The sequence below is a fragment of the Aythya ferina genome (assembly GCF_964211825.1).
Source record: "Aythya ferina genome assembly, chromosome: 18".
NCBI classification, from domain to species: Eukaryota; Metazoa; Chordata; class Aves; order Anseriformes; family Anatidae; genus Aythya; species Aythya ferina.
Window position 1 is genome coordinate 1682418 of NC_140317.1, and position 17677 is coordinate 1700094.

Here is a 17677-nt window from a genome sequence, read left to right on the forward strand (position 1 = left end):
ACCTGCCTGGCCAGCCCTATGAGCTTGAAGCAACTTTCCTTCTTCACTTTGTCATCTCAAAAGACTCTTCACAGTGACTGTGTTTGCTGCACATCCCTTAGAAAGGGACATGCCTGGAGGTCGTGGTACAAAGCTGGTGGCTTCAGCGCTACCCTGATGCCTCCTCCTCATCATCGCCGCAAACTTGCTCTCTGGGCAGTTTCATGGTGTGAGGCAGCAACTAAGGACATCAGTCTCTGGGCACTCCCTGTTCCATCATTTTCCAAATGGCAGGTTGTCATCCCATTCTGCCAAAACTCAGCTCACAAAAGTGCTCTGCATAGCATGGGAGTCACCATGCTTGAAGAACCTGCAACTACTTTGTCCTGACACCATAGACAGGGCTGGCAGGCGAGTGAGGAGGACCTGTCTTGAGACTGAATGACAGCCCCAACAGTCTTCTGAGGGCACCTTTGAAGAAAGATCTTCAAATGGTATATCTGCAGTGCACACACAGAGGTGCTAGGGGTTGGCTCTGGGATTTTAGGTGTTTGCAGCTCAAGGAGAGGATTAGGCTGCTCCTAAATCCCAGCCTCATTGTGCTGTGCACTGAGAATCCAGCAGCTCAGACCAGTGCTAGTGCAGGCACTTCTGCACTGTGTTCGCTGCTGATGCTTCTTGTCTTGATTGAAGAGACAGACATACCATAACCGCTTGGTGATGGCCCAGTATGTTCAGTCCATTTTGAAATAGGCTAATATTTATGTAGTCTGTTATTACAAACAGATTTCCTTTATTTTCTAGCATGAGGCAGTGAAAATTCTTTTTTCCTGAGACAGATGGAAAGAAGTGATTTAATGTTTCAGTCCTTGAGCCCCAAACAAGCTATAATTGTAACTTGGACAAAGTGTAATGATTAGATTTAACATGGAGAAGAGTAACTTATTTAACATTGGTAGGGAGAATGAGTGGAAGCAGGGGCCTAAATAAACCACAGGCAATATGTACCGTGGAAATCAGGCAATAATAGAAGGGGCAAATTTCTTCCCAAAGCCCTGCCACAAATCATGGCAAGGAATTGAAATAGCATCTTCAGAAAAGGCACCTCTAATGACTACAACAGCCACAGTGCCTACAGTGGGATTCAGAGACCAAAAGGCCAGGACTTCAGGACTACTCAGAGTAAATACACATGTTCGTGTTAACATTTCTTAATCTTGTGTGAGCTGAAGAAACTGAAGGGTCTTAGATACAGCCAGCAGGTGATCCTTCTGTGCCTGTACACAGAGATTGCTTTGGGTCCCTTCAGACTGAGTCAGGTGCTGTACAGGGCCTGTGCCACTGCCCAGCATCACTCAAGGGGCCCTTCCCGTGCCTTGGGTGTCTCGCAATGGCCGGGGCCACTGCTGCTGGCTCCTCCTGTAGGCAGCGGTGCTGTCCCAGCTTGGCAGCTAGCTCTCATGCTCGGTTTGGAAGAGAAATCATTCTTTAATTGTTCCTTCTGAGAGCAGCTCCTACGAGAACCATTAATGCACGTTAATCTTCTGGATTGGGAATCTTGACTGACAGCACTCAGAGGAGGAGAGTTTACATAACAGGAGCCATGGATCTCAGAAGAGAATAAATAAAACACAGAGGAAGCAAGTCCTATTGTTTTTAACAGACTATCTGCTAAAAGAAGGCAATTTGGAAATGTCATGGCTAATTTGAATTTTTGAATAATTCATTGTGTTTATGTAACGGAAAGTGATTGTTTGGTCCAAAAATAGGAGACATCCCAGTAAGAGGGAGAGAAATTGCAATAGCCTGGTAGCCATCAAAAATAACTGACGTTGCATTTCAAAGCCCTTTTTTCTGGATGACTTCAGTGAGACCAGTGGCTGGGCTGAAACACTTGCATGCTAATGTTGTACCCAGTATCATTTCTGTGAGCAGATTTTGCAACTTCAGTGAAGGCTAAGCCTCCATTAGGATAATAAATATTGTAAAAAGATACAGTAAGACCAAATTTCGTAAGGCTAACTGGGGGGAGTGTTTTGCTGTATCAAGTGAAAATAACCTTAACTGAGAAAACAATATGTGACAATAGTCTGCTCATCTTGAGGGAATGTCTGCAGGATGATTAGGATTTCCTTCAAGGGTGTCTTTAACGAAAATTACACCCAGTGTTTGGGGAAAAAAAAAAAAAAGCTTGAATCATTCCAGATGCACTTTAGTATTCAGCATCTGAAATGCAAATGTATGCATAATTGTGTTTGGGCAACTCTATGAGAGAGTGGCTATAGATGCTTTGAACCCCTGCAGGAGATTCCAGCAAGTATGCTTGAATGCGCAGGCTTTGAAAATTGCTTTTCTCAAGCCTCCCTGAGAATTACATTTGGTAATTCATTTGTTTCCTGAAAGTAAAACTAGACAGGATATATGATCACGAGGATTATGTTTTTAAATCAATCTATCTGACTGCACACATTTTACAATATTTTTACCAGCTTCAAAACCTTTCCAGGAGTGAATAATGCTTCTGACTGTCCATGCCAGAAGATCCCATGGTTCTCAGTGTCCTCCTGTGACCACTGCAGTACTTTGCCCATCAGACAATTTCTGTCTGGTCCTGCCATAGTTTTAACCTGACACCAGCCTATTGAATAGGGAACTATGTTCTCCTGAGACATGTGATGATGACCTATGTGATACGAATGAGGAAGGAACCAAAATGTGACTTCAGAGTTTGTGTGCCGACAGAAATTGTTAAATAACAAAACCATGATAACTGTTCCCAGCTGAGGTCAAATCATTTTGACAATCTACCAGCTCCTCTGATTGGATATGGCCGTGCTTTTCTGTTGTGTAAGCTTTAATTGCAGGTCACTAAATTTTCTTCAAATGTGTTATAAAGTGAAAAAACTCAGGTACCTGAGGGGAAATGCATGGAGCATGCACTGCCTTTATATTTCTGTGCAGCTGCATAGCAAATACCAAAATGAGAGATCGTTCTCAAGGGTGTTTAACCTTTGTGCTTGGAATTACTCAGGGCTTTGAAGACCTTTTACCAGGTAACCTGCCATTTTAAGATTCCCTACAAATATAAAATCATTGAATAGAAATGGTGAGGTGAGTTACTGGCAGACACTTACCTGATTCCTGCTCACACAAAGATGTTGAGTAGCTTTATGAAACCAGGGAGGCTGGTGTGCATTTTGAAAGGCAGTTAGAGCTGTTCTGCTTGGTTTAGGACTACCAAACTGTCCTGCTTCCACCAAGCCATTCATTTAACCTCATTTGTCACATCTAGCTTCAAGAGCATTAAAAAAAAAGACCATCTTAAAACCTCTGTACACGTGGTTTTCTCTGTCCACTGGAAATCTGTTCTCCATGGGGAAACCCTGCAGGTTGAGTTGCTTGCTTTTAACGAATCATCTTTAGAGCAGAGGCTTAATAATCCCTTGTGTCAGTCCAGCCTGTTGAGAGATGCACAATTCCCAGGGAGGGGATTTGTGCACGGGAAGCCACGGATTGTGGAGAGCAACTCTGAAGGGAGGTCCTGGGCCCGTGGTGGCTTCCAGACCTGAAGGCAGTGCAGAAGTGCTCTCAGCTCTGATTTGAGTTGGTGGGTGCTGGGGAGACACAGCCCACTGAAGTACCGCCCTTGCTTCTTGATATGCCCTAACTGAAGCACTTATTGCCAGTTGCCAAAAAACTATAATTTTATAGTTGAAATTTAGAAATTTTTATGGGGGAAAACAAAAGATAAATATTCCAAGTCTAGTTTAAAAAGCCAACATGGATATTCCTGGTGCCTGAATTCAGCTGATGTCCTTCCTCCCATTGACAAGGCACAGTGCCTGCACAGATGTGTGCTCAGTCCTTTGTTTAAGCTGTCATCCAGCACCTCTGTGTGTTACGTTTGCAGTGTGGTTAGCTCTGGGGATGACAAGTTCGGTCACGATCTTGGGTGTCTCTGATCTCATCATGCTATACATACCTTAAGAAAAATGCTTGCTAACCTGGGAGCGCCAGCATGCCCTGAGTCTTGATCACCCAGCACCTAGCCTGCCTCCATTTGTGACTGCCAGGGCCATCAATAAGGACGCTTGTTACTGCATTCCTGTGGTCTGGCTGGGTCTTAGCTGTGATCTTGACTGCTGAAGCCTGTCAGTGCAATCTGCAGATCAGAGCTTGGCGGGGAAGCAGCACAGTCAGTGTAGGAATAAGCTGCAAAGATTTTCTAACTGCTGGACTCTGACAAGCTTTGCTAAACATTTGTCGGGTTGCTTTAAAAGGATTTCAACTTTTGCTAAAGCTTCATAAATTTCCCTGCCCCTGCAAAGGGCACCTCTGCTGACCTCATGGCTGGAGGCACTGGAGTCCTGTGAAAGAACAGTTGGAATTTGTTAATGTGAATAGACTAACCCAATTCCCTCGCCCTCATTCTCAGCAATGGCACAACTGAGTTCAGTTAATCATTCCAAAAACACTGAGCCTGAGGGAAAGAGAAATTATAAGTCAGATAAATTTTGGCAAAATGATAAGGGGACAAGAGTAAGTATTTATAATGGACACCAGCGATCAACATCGTCTCTGAACTGCTACGGTGCATTGTGCCCTGCCATCTCAGCATGGGGCATGCAAAGTGTTAAATTGTTCAGGGCACTGTGAGCCAGTAGCAGCTGAGCCCGCAGTTGCAAGTTCTGTTTTTGCAATCTGGCTGGTCTGAGTGTCACAGAATCACAGATCAGTTGCTCTGGAGATTAAGTCCAATTCCCCACAGCCCCGCTCAAGGCAGGGTCAACTGGAGCAGGTTGCCCAGGACCATGCCCAGTTGGATTACCAGTATCTCCAAGGATGGAGACTCCACAACCTCTCTGGACAATCTGTACCTGTGTTTGAGCACCCTCACAGTAAAAAAAGTTTGTACTTGTGTTTCAGTGGAATTTCCTGTGCTGAGGACCGTTCCCCTTGGCCTGTCACCACCAGTGTATGCCGCCCCCCCGGCAGTTTGTGAGCCCTCTCTGTGTGCCCCTCTGTGCAAACTACTGCACAGGCTGCTGCATCTCTTATCAGCCTCTGTCAGCTGCACTTCCAGCATCAGTGCCATTCAGACATCTCTTGCTTAGACTTAAGGTAATTTCAGATGGATACAACAGGAATTTTTTTGATTTTCAACTAGCAGGGGCCCTGCTGCAGAGAACCAGAAGTTCAAGGGGGATGCTGTTATGCAGAACCGCTTTTTTTGACCATGAATTGATGTTCCAGCTCTTCTCCTGTTTGGGCCAAACTGATGCAGATTTCTAAAAGCTTTAATAATTAACTGCTGGGTAGAGGAAAAGCCAAGTCTCTCTATCCCACTTGGCTGAATCATATCTTAATTTGTTGTGTGTTTCCCTGCTGTGAAAGAACCTGTGATTATATTTGCAGGCAACACGCGAAGTCAAAAAGAAAGACTTGCACTGCAGAGTATTAAAGGAGGAGGGGAGTGAGGGGAAGTGGAGGAGAGGAAGCAGAAAAGACTTGGTGTAACAAACATTTGGACAATTTGGAGTAGGTTATCAGAGATCCCAATGCCCTGCTCTGGTAGCGTTGGTGGGAACAGCTTTGTGCCTCTGAAAATCTGCCCTATAAAGATCTTCAGTCAATGAGAAAAAAACAGAAGTAACACTGGGGCAGCTGAAGGACAGTCATGCTCACTGTCACTCCTACATCGCTTTTCCTCCAAGTAATAGTTTTACAGTAGGGGTGATAAGACTGTAGGAGTATTAGGCTGCAGTTGGTGGTATTCATGAAAACCCAGAACGCATGAAGACATTCACAGTACGCGAACACTGGTGACATTGTAGGGTGCAGTGCTCTTCTATGCTTCCTTGCTCAGCCTCTGCTGTCAAGCAGCTTTGTTCAGTTAAACAGTTGCTGCTGCTAACTGTGCCCTCTCTTACTCAGGGAGAGTTGACCATGACAAGTGACATGGAGAACTTACAGAATGCCCTCTTCTTGGACACGGTGCCAGAGTCCTGGATAAAGAAGGCCTATCCTTCCACGGCCAGCCTGGGTATGTGGTTTGCTGACCTCCTCACTCGCATCAAGGAGCTGGAGACCTGGACAGGAGACTTTTCTTTACCCTCTGCAGTGTGGCTTGCTGGGTTCTTCAATCCCCAGTCTTTCCTGACAGCTATCATGCAGTCCACAGCGCGAAAGAATGAGTGGCCTTTGGACAAGATGACCTTGCAGTGTGATGTGACGAAGAAGAACCGGGAAGATTTTGCCAGTCCTCCTCGGGAAGGGGCTTATGTCTACGGGTTGTTCATGGAGGGTGCACGCTGGGATGCACAGGTGAGCTCCCAAGGCTGTTGTGTTACAAGAGGAATCACAGACTTTATGCCCTTATTACTTGGCACTGTGCTCTGTGAAACTTCCCAGCCCAGACAGTCACACATCTAAAGTAGAAGTTTGACCTGCTTCTATAGAGGTGGGAAAGAACTGGATCTCTCTGCAGCCTTGGGTAGGGATCCAGGATGGTCAGATGGATCACCACTTAGGAGTGGCCTGTTCTGTGGCTATGAAGGGATTTCAGGCTGGCCAACTTGGACTGACATTTGGTTTCTGCAAGGTGAATCTCAACCTCAGTGACACTGACAGAGTACATAAACAGCTTCTGGTACTCAAGGTGTTAGGAAAGACACATAATGTGGGGTCCTCTCAGAATTGTATAGCCTCTGCACGTTTGCATGGTTGTGAATCATGCAATCATTAAGGTTGGAAAAGACCTCCAAGATCATCTGGTCCAACTGTCCCCTTATTACCAATGTCACCCACTAAACCATGTCCCAAAGCACCACGTCCAACCTTTCCTTGAACACTCCCAGGGAGGGTGATGCCACCACCTCCCTGGGCAACCTGTCCCAATGCCTGACTGCTCTTTCTGAGAAGAAATGTCTTCTAATCTCCAACCTAAACTGCCCTTGGCACTACTTGAGGCCATTCCCTCTGGTCCTATCACTAGTTACCTGCCAGAAGAGGCTGACCCCCAGCTCCCCACACCTTCCTTTCAGGTACTTGTAGAGAGCAATAAGGTCTCCCCTGAGCCTCCTCTTCTGCAGACAAAACAACCCCAGTTTGCTACTGCTGCCTTCGAAAGTTACATGACAGACTTTTACTGTGTCACTACTCTGTCCTCTGCTTAGCAGCAGTGAGGAGAAAGGAGAGGACCCTGAGAGGTCCTGATCCTACCTCTTCATATCTCCAGAGCTAAATGGGTGGTATGTGCCAACACCAGACCACAGTCCCTCCGCTGTTGAATGGTGCATGCTGTCATCTGCATAGATAGGGCTTGTGACCAAAAGTGAATGACATCCTTCAGTCATCCCCTTAGGATGGCAAATAAAGCTTGCACGGAGGTCTAACCTGTATGGCCAAGGCAGACTCATGCTGACGGCCCAGTGTGGTGTGGGGGAGGCAAGTTCTCGACAAACAGACAGCAAGAGTGGGTGGCCCTTGCTCTTCTTCCCCTTTCTGGATGTGGCCCAATGCCCTTTGGCCATAGCAGCTAGCTTCGGGGCAGCCAGGGTGAAAGCCGTACTCACCAACCAGGAACATGAAGGGAAGCCTGCTCACTTGCTATTTCCTGTCCGTGTAGCTGTCAGCACTGCTCTTACAGAGCACCTCGTGCTGCAGCATCCCAAAGGAGCACACTTGTCCCTGTCATTCCTTCTGACAGTTGTCAGCTGTTAGGAGTTAAGTTTGCAGAGCGAGAGCCATTAGTCTGACAAATCCCCACTGGGCTTGGTCCTGTGAGCTGCCTCGTCTGTTGGTACCACGAATCCCAATTTGTGCTATGCGTGAGAATTAAACGACAGTGATTCATGCAGCTCTTCTTCTGGGCAGCCAGCGTAATGCTTCTGCTGCCACTGATCTGCAAGGGAGTGAAGGGTGATCAAAGTGGGTCACCCAGAACTTACTTATCTGTGTCAAGTTTGCCCTCTCAAAGGAGGAGGTTTTTCTTTCAGGGGCAGCTCTTCAGAGCCTTAACCTTTATCTCTTGTTGGGCTTGGTGGTAAGATGCTGACTAGAGGGACCACTCCTGTTATATACCATATCCCATCCTGACCTCACAATTCAACTCTAATACTCTCAATTTATTTTTCAACTCTCTCCCTGCAGTAATTTTCCATGAAGGACAGAAAGTTAGGCAAAGCATAGAACTCACTGACTGATGTATCCTGCACATTTTATTGCAACCCTTGGGAAAGGCAAAGCTCCAGGCCATTTCTTCTCTGGGATCCAACGTGTATGCTGGGTCTGAGGAGCCACAGACAGTGAGAAACATTGGCAAGGACCTTGTCAAAAGGTTGCTGTAAAGGTCTCACATGGTTGTAAGGTCAGATCTCCTCCTATGTTGGATTTGTCTTTGCTGACAGCAGAAGTCACTGCAGAAGCCCAGTCCATTTACCAAGCCCCTACAGTTCCCTGCCTGTTCCTTTCCTAAACCTTTGGTGTGGCTGCCGTACAAAAACAAACAAAAAAACACCCTTGTAGCACTTGGAGGTCACAAACCCCTGCTACAGGGAACACTGGATTTCACTTGCCCTCAAGAATGAACATTTTAAGGTGATAAAAATCAGCTGGACACAGCAGAATAGAGAGGGTTTTTAAAAAGTGCTGTTCTTGCGTGTCAAATGTTCCAGTAAAAACAAATTCCAGTGATTGCTGTTATGTTTTCTGTTACCATCATTGCCACCATTACTAGAAAATGGCTGAGTTCCGCCTAGTTTTGCCTTTTCCCAGGTGGTAATGGAAGTAAAGAGTGAGAGGTTTTGGTGGTGTGAAGCCAGAAATCTTTTGGGGGTACGTGTGGCTTCTCTCCTCTGCTCCCTCCAGTATCTTGTATGGGTGACTACATTCAGCAGTGCAGTTTCTTTTCAGAGACAACCTAGACTTCAGTAAATGTATTTTTCTGGTTACGTTTTCCTTTTGATTGAAAGATGCCAAGCAATTACATTTATAGAACCATTCATAGTCTCTGGGTATCATGCTTCAATTTATTTCAGAAAGAAAAAGAATATTTTCATATGTTGCTGCTCACACCAAAATATCATTTCTACCCAGTGGAACTATTCGTTTTACCTGTAATCCAGTGAGCACCAGTATACATGAATGGATGAAAAATTATTAAAACAGCTGCACAGTTATTTTGAGTTGTATACTTCTTCCAATTAATCCTCTGATAAGAATGGCAGGTCATGTTTAGAAGAACTCCTCTGGGGAATACCTCCACTTTAAAAATAATATTTCACATTTAGTTTTTGCTTCCAAAAGGGAGAGAATTCCTCCTGTGTTCTCCTACTCACATTTTTCTATTTATTTAAACATTTATGTTTGCCCTTGGGTGTCTTAAATTTATAAAACATTCATTACAAAACTGCAGGCTGCTATTAAATGAAATGAAACCAAGCAGGTTATTTTGGGTCCAAATGATCTGTTGCTGTAGCACTGTAAAAGTCAGTGGAGCTCAGCAAGACACGGTTTGACTGGTAACACTATGAGACATTTTGTCTCAGGACTGTGAGACTGCTGACTGATTCCTGGCTTTCTCACTCCCAGGGCTGAAGCGTTTGATGCCAGGTGTGTGCCCTGCTACTCACCAAGGGCACTGGAGCATGGTAGGACAAGGGGAGAGGTGGGTTTTGTGCCCCACAGAGTTTTGCAGTGTATAGACAACACACTGCCTTGTCCTTGGAAGGCGTGCATGGAGTGCTGAGCAGTGGCTTGATACTGTCTGTATTTTTCATGGCACACCACCTAGAGCTTCAATGTACTTTATAAAGCTAATCCTATGCAAAGCACCAGCCTTCAACCAGTGGAGAGGCTTAGAAGGGACAGATCTGTGTGGTGAGGAACAATAAGAGCACACATTTATTTGGTGGTTCAGGTAGCTCAGTATCTTTGGGAACAGTTGCATATCACTCATTTTTTTATCTCATGTGCTTCCCAGAAGCTAGTATAGATGAAAACAGCATCAGTGTGCAGCCCAGCCCTGGTATACCCAGTGCTGTGATCCCTGACCATCTCAGCTTGCCACATCCTTCTGCTGAGTCTATGGTACATCAAATCTCATGCAACAGAGACTGAAATTTCTTTTTTTTGGGGGGGGGGGGGGGGGAGGTGGAATGGAATGTGACATGAAGCCTTTGCCTGCAGATGTCAACTGTCAGTAATGCCATGTATTTGTGAGCTGCGAGAGCCAGAGTGGGATTTGATTGAAGCTGGGGTCTCTAGCGATAAACATACAATGCAGCCATGGAGGGGACACCTGCAAATTGTGCTGTGAGCAGCTGGCCTCTCATTTACAGTTGTTTTTGAAAAATGCATAATTTGGCAAATACTTTTCCATCTGTACCTCAATTCTGAAACTAGTCAGAATTAACAATTCATCTCTCATTTGGCGGTGGTGGACAGAACACCATTAGGGTTTCTCCACTGCATACACTATGGACAGCTCTTCTCATTCCCCATCTCCAGCTGAAGATGGAGATGTCTCTGGACCACCTTGGAGTGATGTTCTGGCTGCGCTGCTGGCTGGATCACCAGCCCCAGTGTGGTGGTTTTACTGTGGTGATTTTACTTGGGAAAGTTAACTCCATCCCAGACAGACCCAGCACGCCCAGCTGGCAGTATCAGCCCCCTGCCCTGCAAACAGATCCAACTCTAGCTGAAAGGCAACCAAGCCACGCAAAAAGGTTCTTAAGACAACAGACCCTAAATAAGATGTGCCCATGCTTGTAACACCCAAAATACAGTTGAGTGGAAAGGGATGTTGGCTCAATGCATTTGTACTTGGGCCCATTTGTCATCATCTCTGGCTTGTGACAGCTGCTTTGTGTCCTTTGGCATGTGGCAATGTATTATCTCCACTCTTCAGAGTGACTGTTGAGAAGCCAAGACAAACAGAAGTGAAGACTACTTTAGGATCTGCAGCCTAGAGCTCTCTGAGCACAGAACAGTGGCTTTTTACTGGGTGTGCTGTGACAGTGGTTAGAAAAAATTCCTTTCAGAGTGGAATTAATTTTGATTGTGCAAGCGATAAAAAATGCAAATGCAAATCAGCCCAGACATAACACAATGATATGTCCCATAGAGATACCTCTAGGAGATATCAGATCTTGTTAACCTAGAAATAGGTAAAATATATATTGGAAATTTGATTTGAATTATTATCAGTTTAAAAAAAAAAAAAAAGAGAGAGAGATCTGATCAAAATCTGATCTCAGAGATGAAAGATATGGATTTAAAAAGAGAACATCATAATGTTTGATAAATAGCTCCTATGCAAGGTATTATAAGAATTATTTAATGTTTGTTCAGCACATTGGAAATACAAAATCCTAAATCAGAGTTGGGTTTATCGTTAGCTTAGTGTAACAGATGGTATTAGTACAATTAAACCAAGATGTATTGCAAGAGGGATTATTTTTCTTCACTCATTTGCAGAACTAAGCAAACTATTAGAAAGGTTGAATCTCATCCCACAACTCTGATCTAAGAGCATTTGAAATAATAATGATATGTGAAGCTAAGCTGTAGAGAGAAGCAATTTCTTTAGCACTGAGAAGTTTTATTTCCTTTTCCATATTTGTTTTCATTTGCTCTCTCTAGCCTCCATTAGGCAATTTTGCAGGCTTTCCTGGAACTTGATTGATGTGGAGTGCATTTTAGTGTCAGAAAGAGAAACACAAGTTGCTGGAGAGACCTGAGTTAGCGAAACAAGCCGTTGATTTCTTGCCCTGACAGCATCCCATCTTTCTCCCAGGTCAGGCAGCCTGCTGAGACAGAGCATTGCTTTGGAGAGGATAATGTGGGCTTGTTAGTTTGAGATTATATTCTCTCAGGCATAAGCCACCTGAATCCCCTGTGCTCATGAGAGCAACTTTGAGACTGGAAACAAGCCCATGGTACCTTTTGGGGCCCTGCAAACATTTTCTGCAGTCAGTACACAGTAGACAGGCTATCCGAGGTCATGCTCAAAGCGTGGTGCTATGGTGGTACACTTGATGTCTTTTATGCTCTTCTCAGGGGAGTGTTGTTCTCCAGCCTGAGCCCTGCTCAGGTGTCCACTGTTGGTCCTAGCACAAACAATGTTCACAGAATCACAGAATGGTTTATGCTGGAAGGAACCTTAAAGACCATTCTGTTCCAATTCACTTGCCATAGGCAGGGCCCCCTGCCCCATCCAGTCTGGCCTTGGGCGCTGCCAGGGATGGGGCACCCACAGCTCCTGGGGCAGCCTGTGCCAGGGCCTCACCACCCTCATAGTAAAGAATTTCTTCCTTATGTCTTATCTAAATCCACCCTCTTTTAGTTTAAAGCCACTACCCCTTGTCCTGTCACTACATCCCCTGACACAGAGTCCCTCTCCAGCTTTCTTCTAGGACTTAGGTGGCCCTCACTCCCTGTGAAGTGGTTCTGGTCTGGCAAAACCCTGAGTAAGAGCTGGGTATAGAACTAATGTGATGGCCCTGGACATAGGCAGGACTTCTAGGCTAGATGTAGATGTAGACAGGAGATCAGGAGCTGGACAAAGACATGGACAGGAGCATTGTTCCCTCACAGATTTCTTCTCAGGCACATGTGGGTTTGGGCACCTGGGGACAGCGGGTATCAGCTTGTACCAGTCCCCTTGGAATAAGCTACATTTGAGGGAGACATCTGAAGAAATAGGCAGGTGTTTGATCCAGGCCCTCCTTACCTCAGATAGACTTATCCAACCCCTTGATCTCAGGGGAGATGTTTGCACTTGCCCTGTAAGGCCAGCCTGTATAAACACTACAGGTGATCATGTGTATTGGGGTACAGCAGATGGAGGTTTTGGCAATCTAACTAAGACCTCTTCTTTCCTTTGTAGGCTGGGATAATCACCGATGCCAGGCTCAAGGAACTAACCCCGGCCATGCCTGTCATTTTCATCAAAGCCATTCCAGCTGACAAGCAAGATACCCGTAGTGTGTACCCATGTCCTGTCTACAAAACACGCCAGAGAGGGCCAACTTATGTGTGGACTTTTAACCTTAAAACTAGAGAAAATCCTTCCAAGTGGGTGCTCGCTGGTGTGGCGTTGCTGCTACAGATCTAGGCTCACCAGCAGAGTGCCTCATTTAAAATCCCTAGCAATTTCTTTCTCAGACGAAAACACAGCTTTGCTTAGACTAAACCCAAGCTCCATCTCTCTGAGTAGTGACCTCTTGGCCTAAATAGAGTAAGCAAGGAGCTGAGAGAGGTACAGACACTTGGACCAGATTCTTGACTGCTGTAAACCAATGTCCCTTGGTTCCTGCACTGCTGTGCTGGAAGATCCAAACCCACACCCAGATTTTCCATACCCAGAGAGTGTTAAGCTCAAATCTGAAATTAAAGTTCATTTCTCTTTCATGATTCAAAAGTAATTTCGTCAGAATCATAGGTAGTTCAGTGATGTGTGAAATTCTTTACATCTTGTTCTTTTCTGTATGTGAATGTTTCTTTCTCATAAGTGTAATGTTGAACCCAGCAGCTGTGGTGGATATGTTCTGTTTCTTGCTAATATTCATGTAAACTTTAGAACCATTGAAAATAGTATTAATATCTAATGTGATTAATATAATCAACAGTAAAAATGCAGCACGGGGCTTATTTAAGAAGAGTATTTCGTAATGATAGAAAATTACTAATAAAAATCATTGTTCCTGGCCTAGTACTGCCTGGAGACCAGTATGACACATTTACTTATTGTGTGGAGAGCGTGTGCAGTAACAGGTGGGACAAATGCAACTGTTTGGATAGTTGCACTTGTAAATGTGAATGGAGTGGGTGAGAACTGATGAGTTCCAAAGAGGGATGATGGGCTGTGCATTACCTCAATGAGCCAGGCATACAGTGCTTTTTGGTCTGCAGGAGCTGGGACATGGGGAGTTAGGGTTGCCTGGGGACCTGGAGCTGTGCTGCGCTCTCCCTGCAGTCTGCAGTGCTTTGTGGCATAGCACAAGACCCTGCCTCTGCTCTTTGCTGTTTCTCCTCCTCATCTGGTATATGGTATCCTGCTGCCCCTCACCATGCATGTAGCCATGGGTTTTTCATCAGTGGGGTCACTGCCCTCTCTGAGCTTGATGCAGGTATCTGGCATTGTTTGCTGTATCTTACTGATACAACTCTAACCTGCCATATGGCATCATGCCCTCCCTGAAGATTCATTTCAGGAATCCTGTGAAAATCTCCTCCAAAGCCTGGGCTGAGCCCAGTGCTTCATCTCAGTGAGCAGGAGCTTACCAGCATCACCTGAGGACTCTACAGTGAACGGTCTCCAGAGAGGTCTTTAAATCAGAGGTTTCATCAGACAGCTTCCTCGGCCAGAGCATCCTAAAGAAGTGGGTAAGTGTGAAACCCCCAATGATCAGAAAGCCAAAAGCCAGGAAGCAACAGTGCTGATGTTCCCCGCTGACCACGTGTTGCAGTGCAGGGAAGCAGGGGTGTGTAGCATGGTCCTCTGCTGTCACCACATGTCATACTGGTCTGCTGGGAAGGGCTCCCGTGGCCTTGGTAGCTCTGCCTGCCTGTGTGCCAGTCAGTTATGGATGCTCACAAGGGCTCATCCAGCTTCCAGTTCATCTGGGTCTTGTGGAGAGCCCTACGCTGGGAGATGAAGAAAAGGATGATTCAACTTGCTGCCAAGGAGCTGATCTATGTTTGGTAGTCTTCAACCCCCCTTACTTGCATCTTGCCACTCCTGAAGGGCTTCCTGTGGTTGTGGAGCCAGCCAAGGGCTAGATGTGCAGAGGCTGCCGCAGGCTTCATGTTTGGTGGGCAGCACTGGGTTCCTCACAGCCTCATACCAAACTCATATCAAAGGCTTTTAGGTGGCCTCAGCTCACACTGATGGGGGCATCCCATACCAATCCAGGGCATCTGCTTTCTACCCAGAGTGATGTAGGAGGGTGAGGTTCTCTAGTTTTGTGGGAGCTCCACAGTAACTGTCTTGGGCTGAACAGTGTAGCAGATGTCTTCCTGAGGGATTGCAGAGATGCAAAATCCTTGTCTTTGCAGTTCTGGAGAACACTGACCTTCTAGGGCAAGGTTAGATGAGGACACTTTCTGGCAAGAACTTTGTTTAGTTGTCAGGCAGCAAGTTACGGCTTAGCAAAAGACATCTGCAGATATGTAATACAAGGGAGTGAGCTGTCAAAGCTGCCTATTTTAAAAGTGCACTTAACCTGTAAATGACGTAGCCAGTTCTGTAGACTAATCCAGATGTCCACTGTCTTGCTAGAAGATGTCTGTTAGTGGGAGAGCTATCAAATTAAATCAAATTCCTGCTAATTTAAGTTAAAATCAAGAGCTTTGCAAGTTGAGTGCATTAAATTCTCCATGTATTTGACCATATAGTACGTATAGATGCACAGAGCACTGCTGAATTGAACACGTAAAAGCAGGAGCAGAACTGCAGAACAGCAGTGCATTGTGCTCCAGATAACATTGCTTGGTTAGTCCTTCTTTGATATTTCTTGACAACTCCTTCTGCCACAGGCTTCGCACTGTTCCATAGGATTTCCTCCATTCCGGAGTCTGTTACTGTCAAAAATTTCATGTTTTCTCTCTTTCAGTGCCCCCTCTTCCTTTTTCCAACATACCATAGCCTGCTCAGTATTGCCCTCCAGTTGTCCCCATACCTGAAGGGAAGGATAAGTCCACCAATTCCTCAGGCACTGCTTGCTCTTTCCAGAGCAACAGCCTGGGCTGTTCTCCTGCCAGCTGAAGAAGAATGGGATGTTGACAACAAAATGGATCCGATTGTTTTATTATATATATCTTCCTGCATAATTCACCAGTTGGGCAGACAGGGTAGTGGGGAGATATTTATAGATACTAGAAATGTCACCAGGGTGCTCATTCTTCATCCTTTGAAAATCATCACGGGAAAGAGTTGGCTGCAAAATGCTACAACAGGAGAGTGAATAATTTGGTGCTTTAGGGGAGGAGAAAAAAATCTGACAGGCATGAGATTTTCCAACCATATCTGCCTAAAACAGGCAATTAAATACAGCTGGCCAAGCTATTCATTAGGAGTAGTGCATCAGTCAAAGGTGAACTTTTTCTGTCCGTGAGCTCTTCCAAGACAGCTGCCTGCTTGGCGTTTCCAGCGTACACCTTCCTGCCCACCTGTGGTCAAGAGGAATAGGGCTGAGCTGCGAAGGACCCTGTCACCAGGGCTGGCACAGCCCCTCTTGTGTGCAGAGATTTGCTCCTGAAGGCAGAGGAGCCCTGCAGCCCCTGTGGTGCTCACACACCACCCTCTGAATGGCAAATCGCTGCTTCGAAGGCCTGGTGTTTAGCGAGAGGCTGGGCAGTGAGGATCAGGGCTCCTTATGCAGAAACTGGTTGTGTTTTTTCAGGCTGGCTTTTCTTTCATACCTAGATGATGTCTCTCATCACTCCTCACCAGCTGGATTGTGGCTGCTTCTGCTCGTGTCCTCTCAGAGAACCCACATAACAAAATGAGGGTAAGACCTGGCCTTTGGCAGAGCTGCTGAGCACCAGCAGAAGCCATGAAGTGAGCTAGCAATGGTCATCAGCCAGTGGCTGTGTGGTGGGGTGGCACCTTCTCATGGGAAGCAAATGCTCAGCCCCTCATGGCAGGACATGGGGATTTCAGATGGTGCCACCTGTCTGGCTGGAGGAAGCTGTATGTCTCTGTGGGACATGTATCAGGGCAGAGCCTGGGGCAGTAGGATTTTGCTTTGGCTTCAGCATGGCATCCTGCAGGGTTGTCCCTTGCTGAAGAAGGTCTGAAGACAGGGCCCCATCAGGGCAGGTCACTTCTGAACTCTGAATCTGAGGTGTGAGGTAAAGCCTGGGTGCACACAGACTTATGCACCCCAGCGTCATGGGGCTGCCGGACCATCACCATGGGGCTGCAGAGTTTCACCCATCACCATGGCTAATGGCCTCAGAGTCCAATGGTCCCAGTTCCTGTTCAGCACTAAAACCCTGCCTGGTGTTAAAGCAGTTTTTGTCACCTCTTTGTGCTTCATGCCGATCCACAGAGACAACAAATGACACTATCCTTGGCAGTGTCTTGATTGGTGTTGGGGTGGGCACCGTTCTTCATCCTACAAGGGCAAGAGGGAAAATTCAGAGGAGTCCACAGGACTGGTGCACATCTAAGGCTTCTCCTGACACAGGAATCACACCTCATTTTTTAATAAGGAATAACAAGACCAAAAAAAGATAATAGTACTTTTATTCACACTCTCCCAAATTTCACCCCTTTTACATCAGCAGGAAGCTTTGAATGCAAACCCTATGTGGACTATTGCCCCTTGAGTGCTGGGCTGCTCACTATCTGGCATCTCAGTACAACATTCACGTGCCCTGACTTTGGGCACTGAAAAAGTAAGTGTCTCAGTCTGAGCTGGTCTCTGGGCATCCTTTGCAGCCAGCAGGAAGTGGCTCATGTAGCGAGACATCTAACCCATCTTTGCAATCTCATCATGAGATCAAGGTCTGTTGAAATGCCCAAGAGACGCCAGGTCTGGTGGAGATGCTGAGATTTCTTACAGCTGAGTACAAACTCCCACCCTTTTGTCCTGTCCCATTTCAGCCAGGTCCTGCATCCTACGATTTCATGTGGCACTGGATGCCCAGGGCAGCCCAATAAAGCTCTCACCTATTCTGAGCCTCTCTG

At 46.0% G+C, this 17677-nt stretch overlaps 1 protein-coding gene across 8 annotated transcripts in view; it reads left to right on the top strand.

Annotated features, from left to right (window-relative positions):
• DNAH9 (dynein axonemal heavy chain 9) overlaps positions 1-13693 on the top strand; it is a 200061-nt gene extending 186368 nt beyond the window's left edge. For all 8 annotated transcript variants that reach the window (XM_084491757.1, XM_084491762.1, XM_084491761.1 and 5 more), the window contains 2 exons: positions 5914-6303; positions 12869-13693. In XM_084491757.1, the coding sequence (XP_084347883.1) occupies positions 5914-6303; positions 12869-13096 (618 nt within the window). In that variant the 3' untranslated portion in view covers positions 13097-13693. The remainder of the gene's footprint in view (positions 1-5913; positions 6304-12868) is intronic.
• The last annotated feature ends 3984 nt before the right edge of the window (positions 13694-17677 follow it).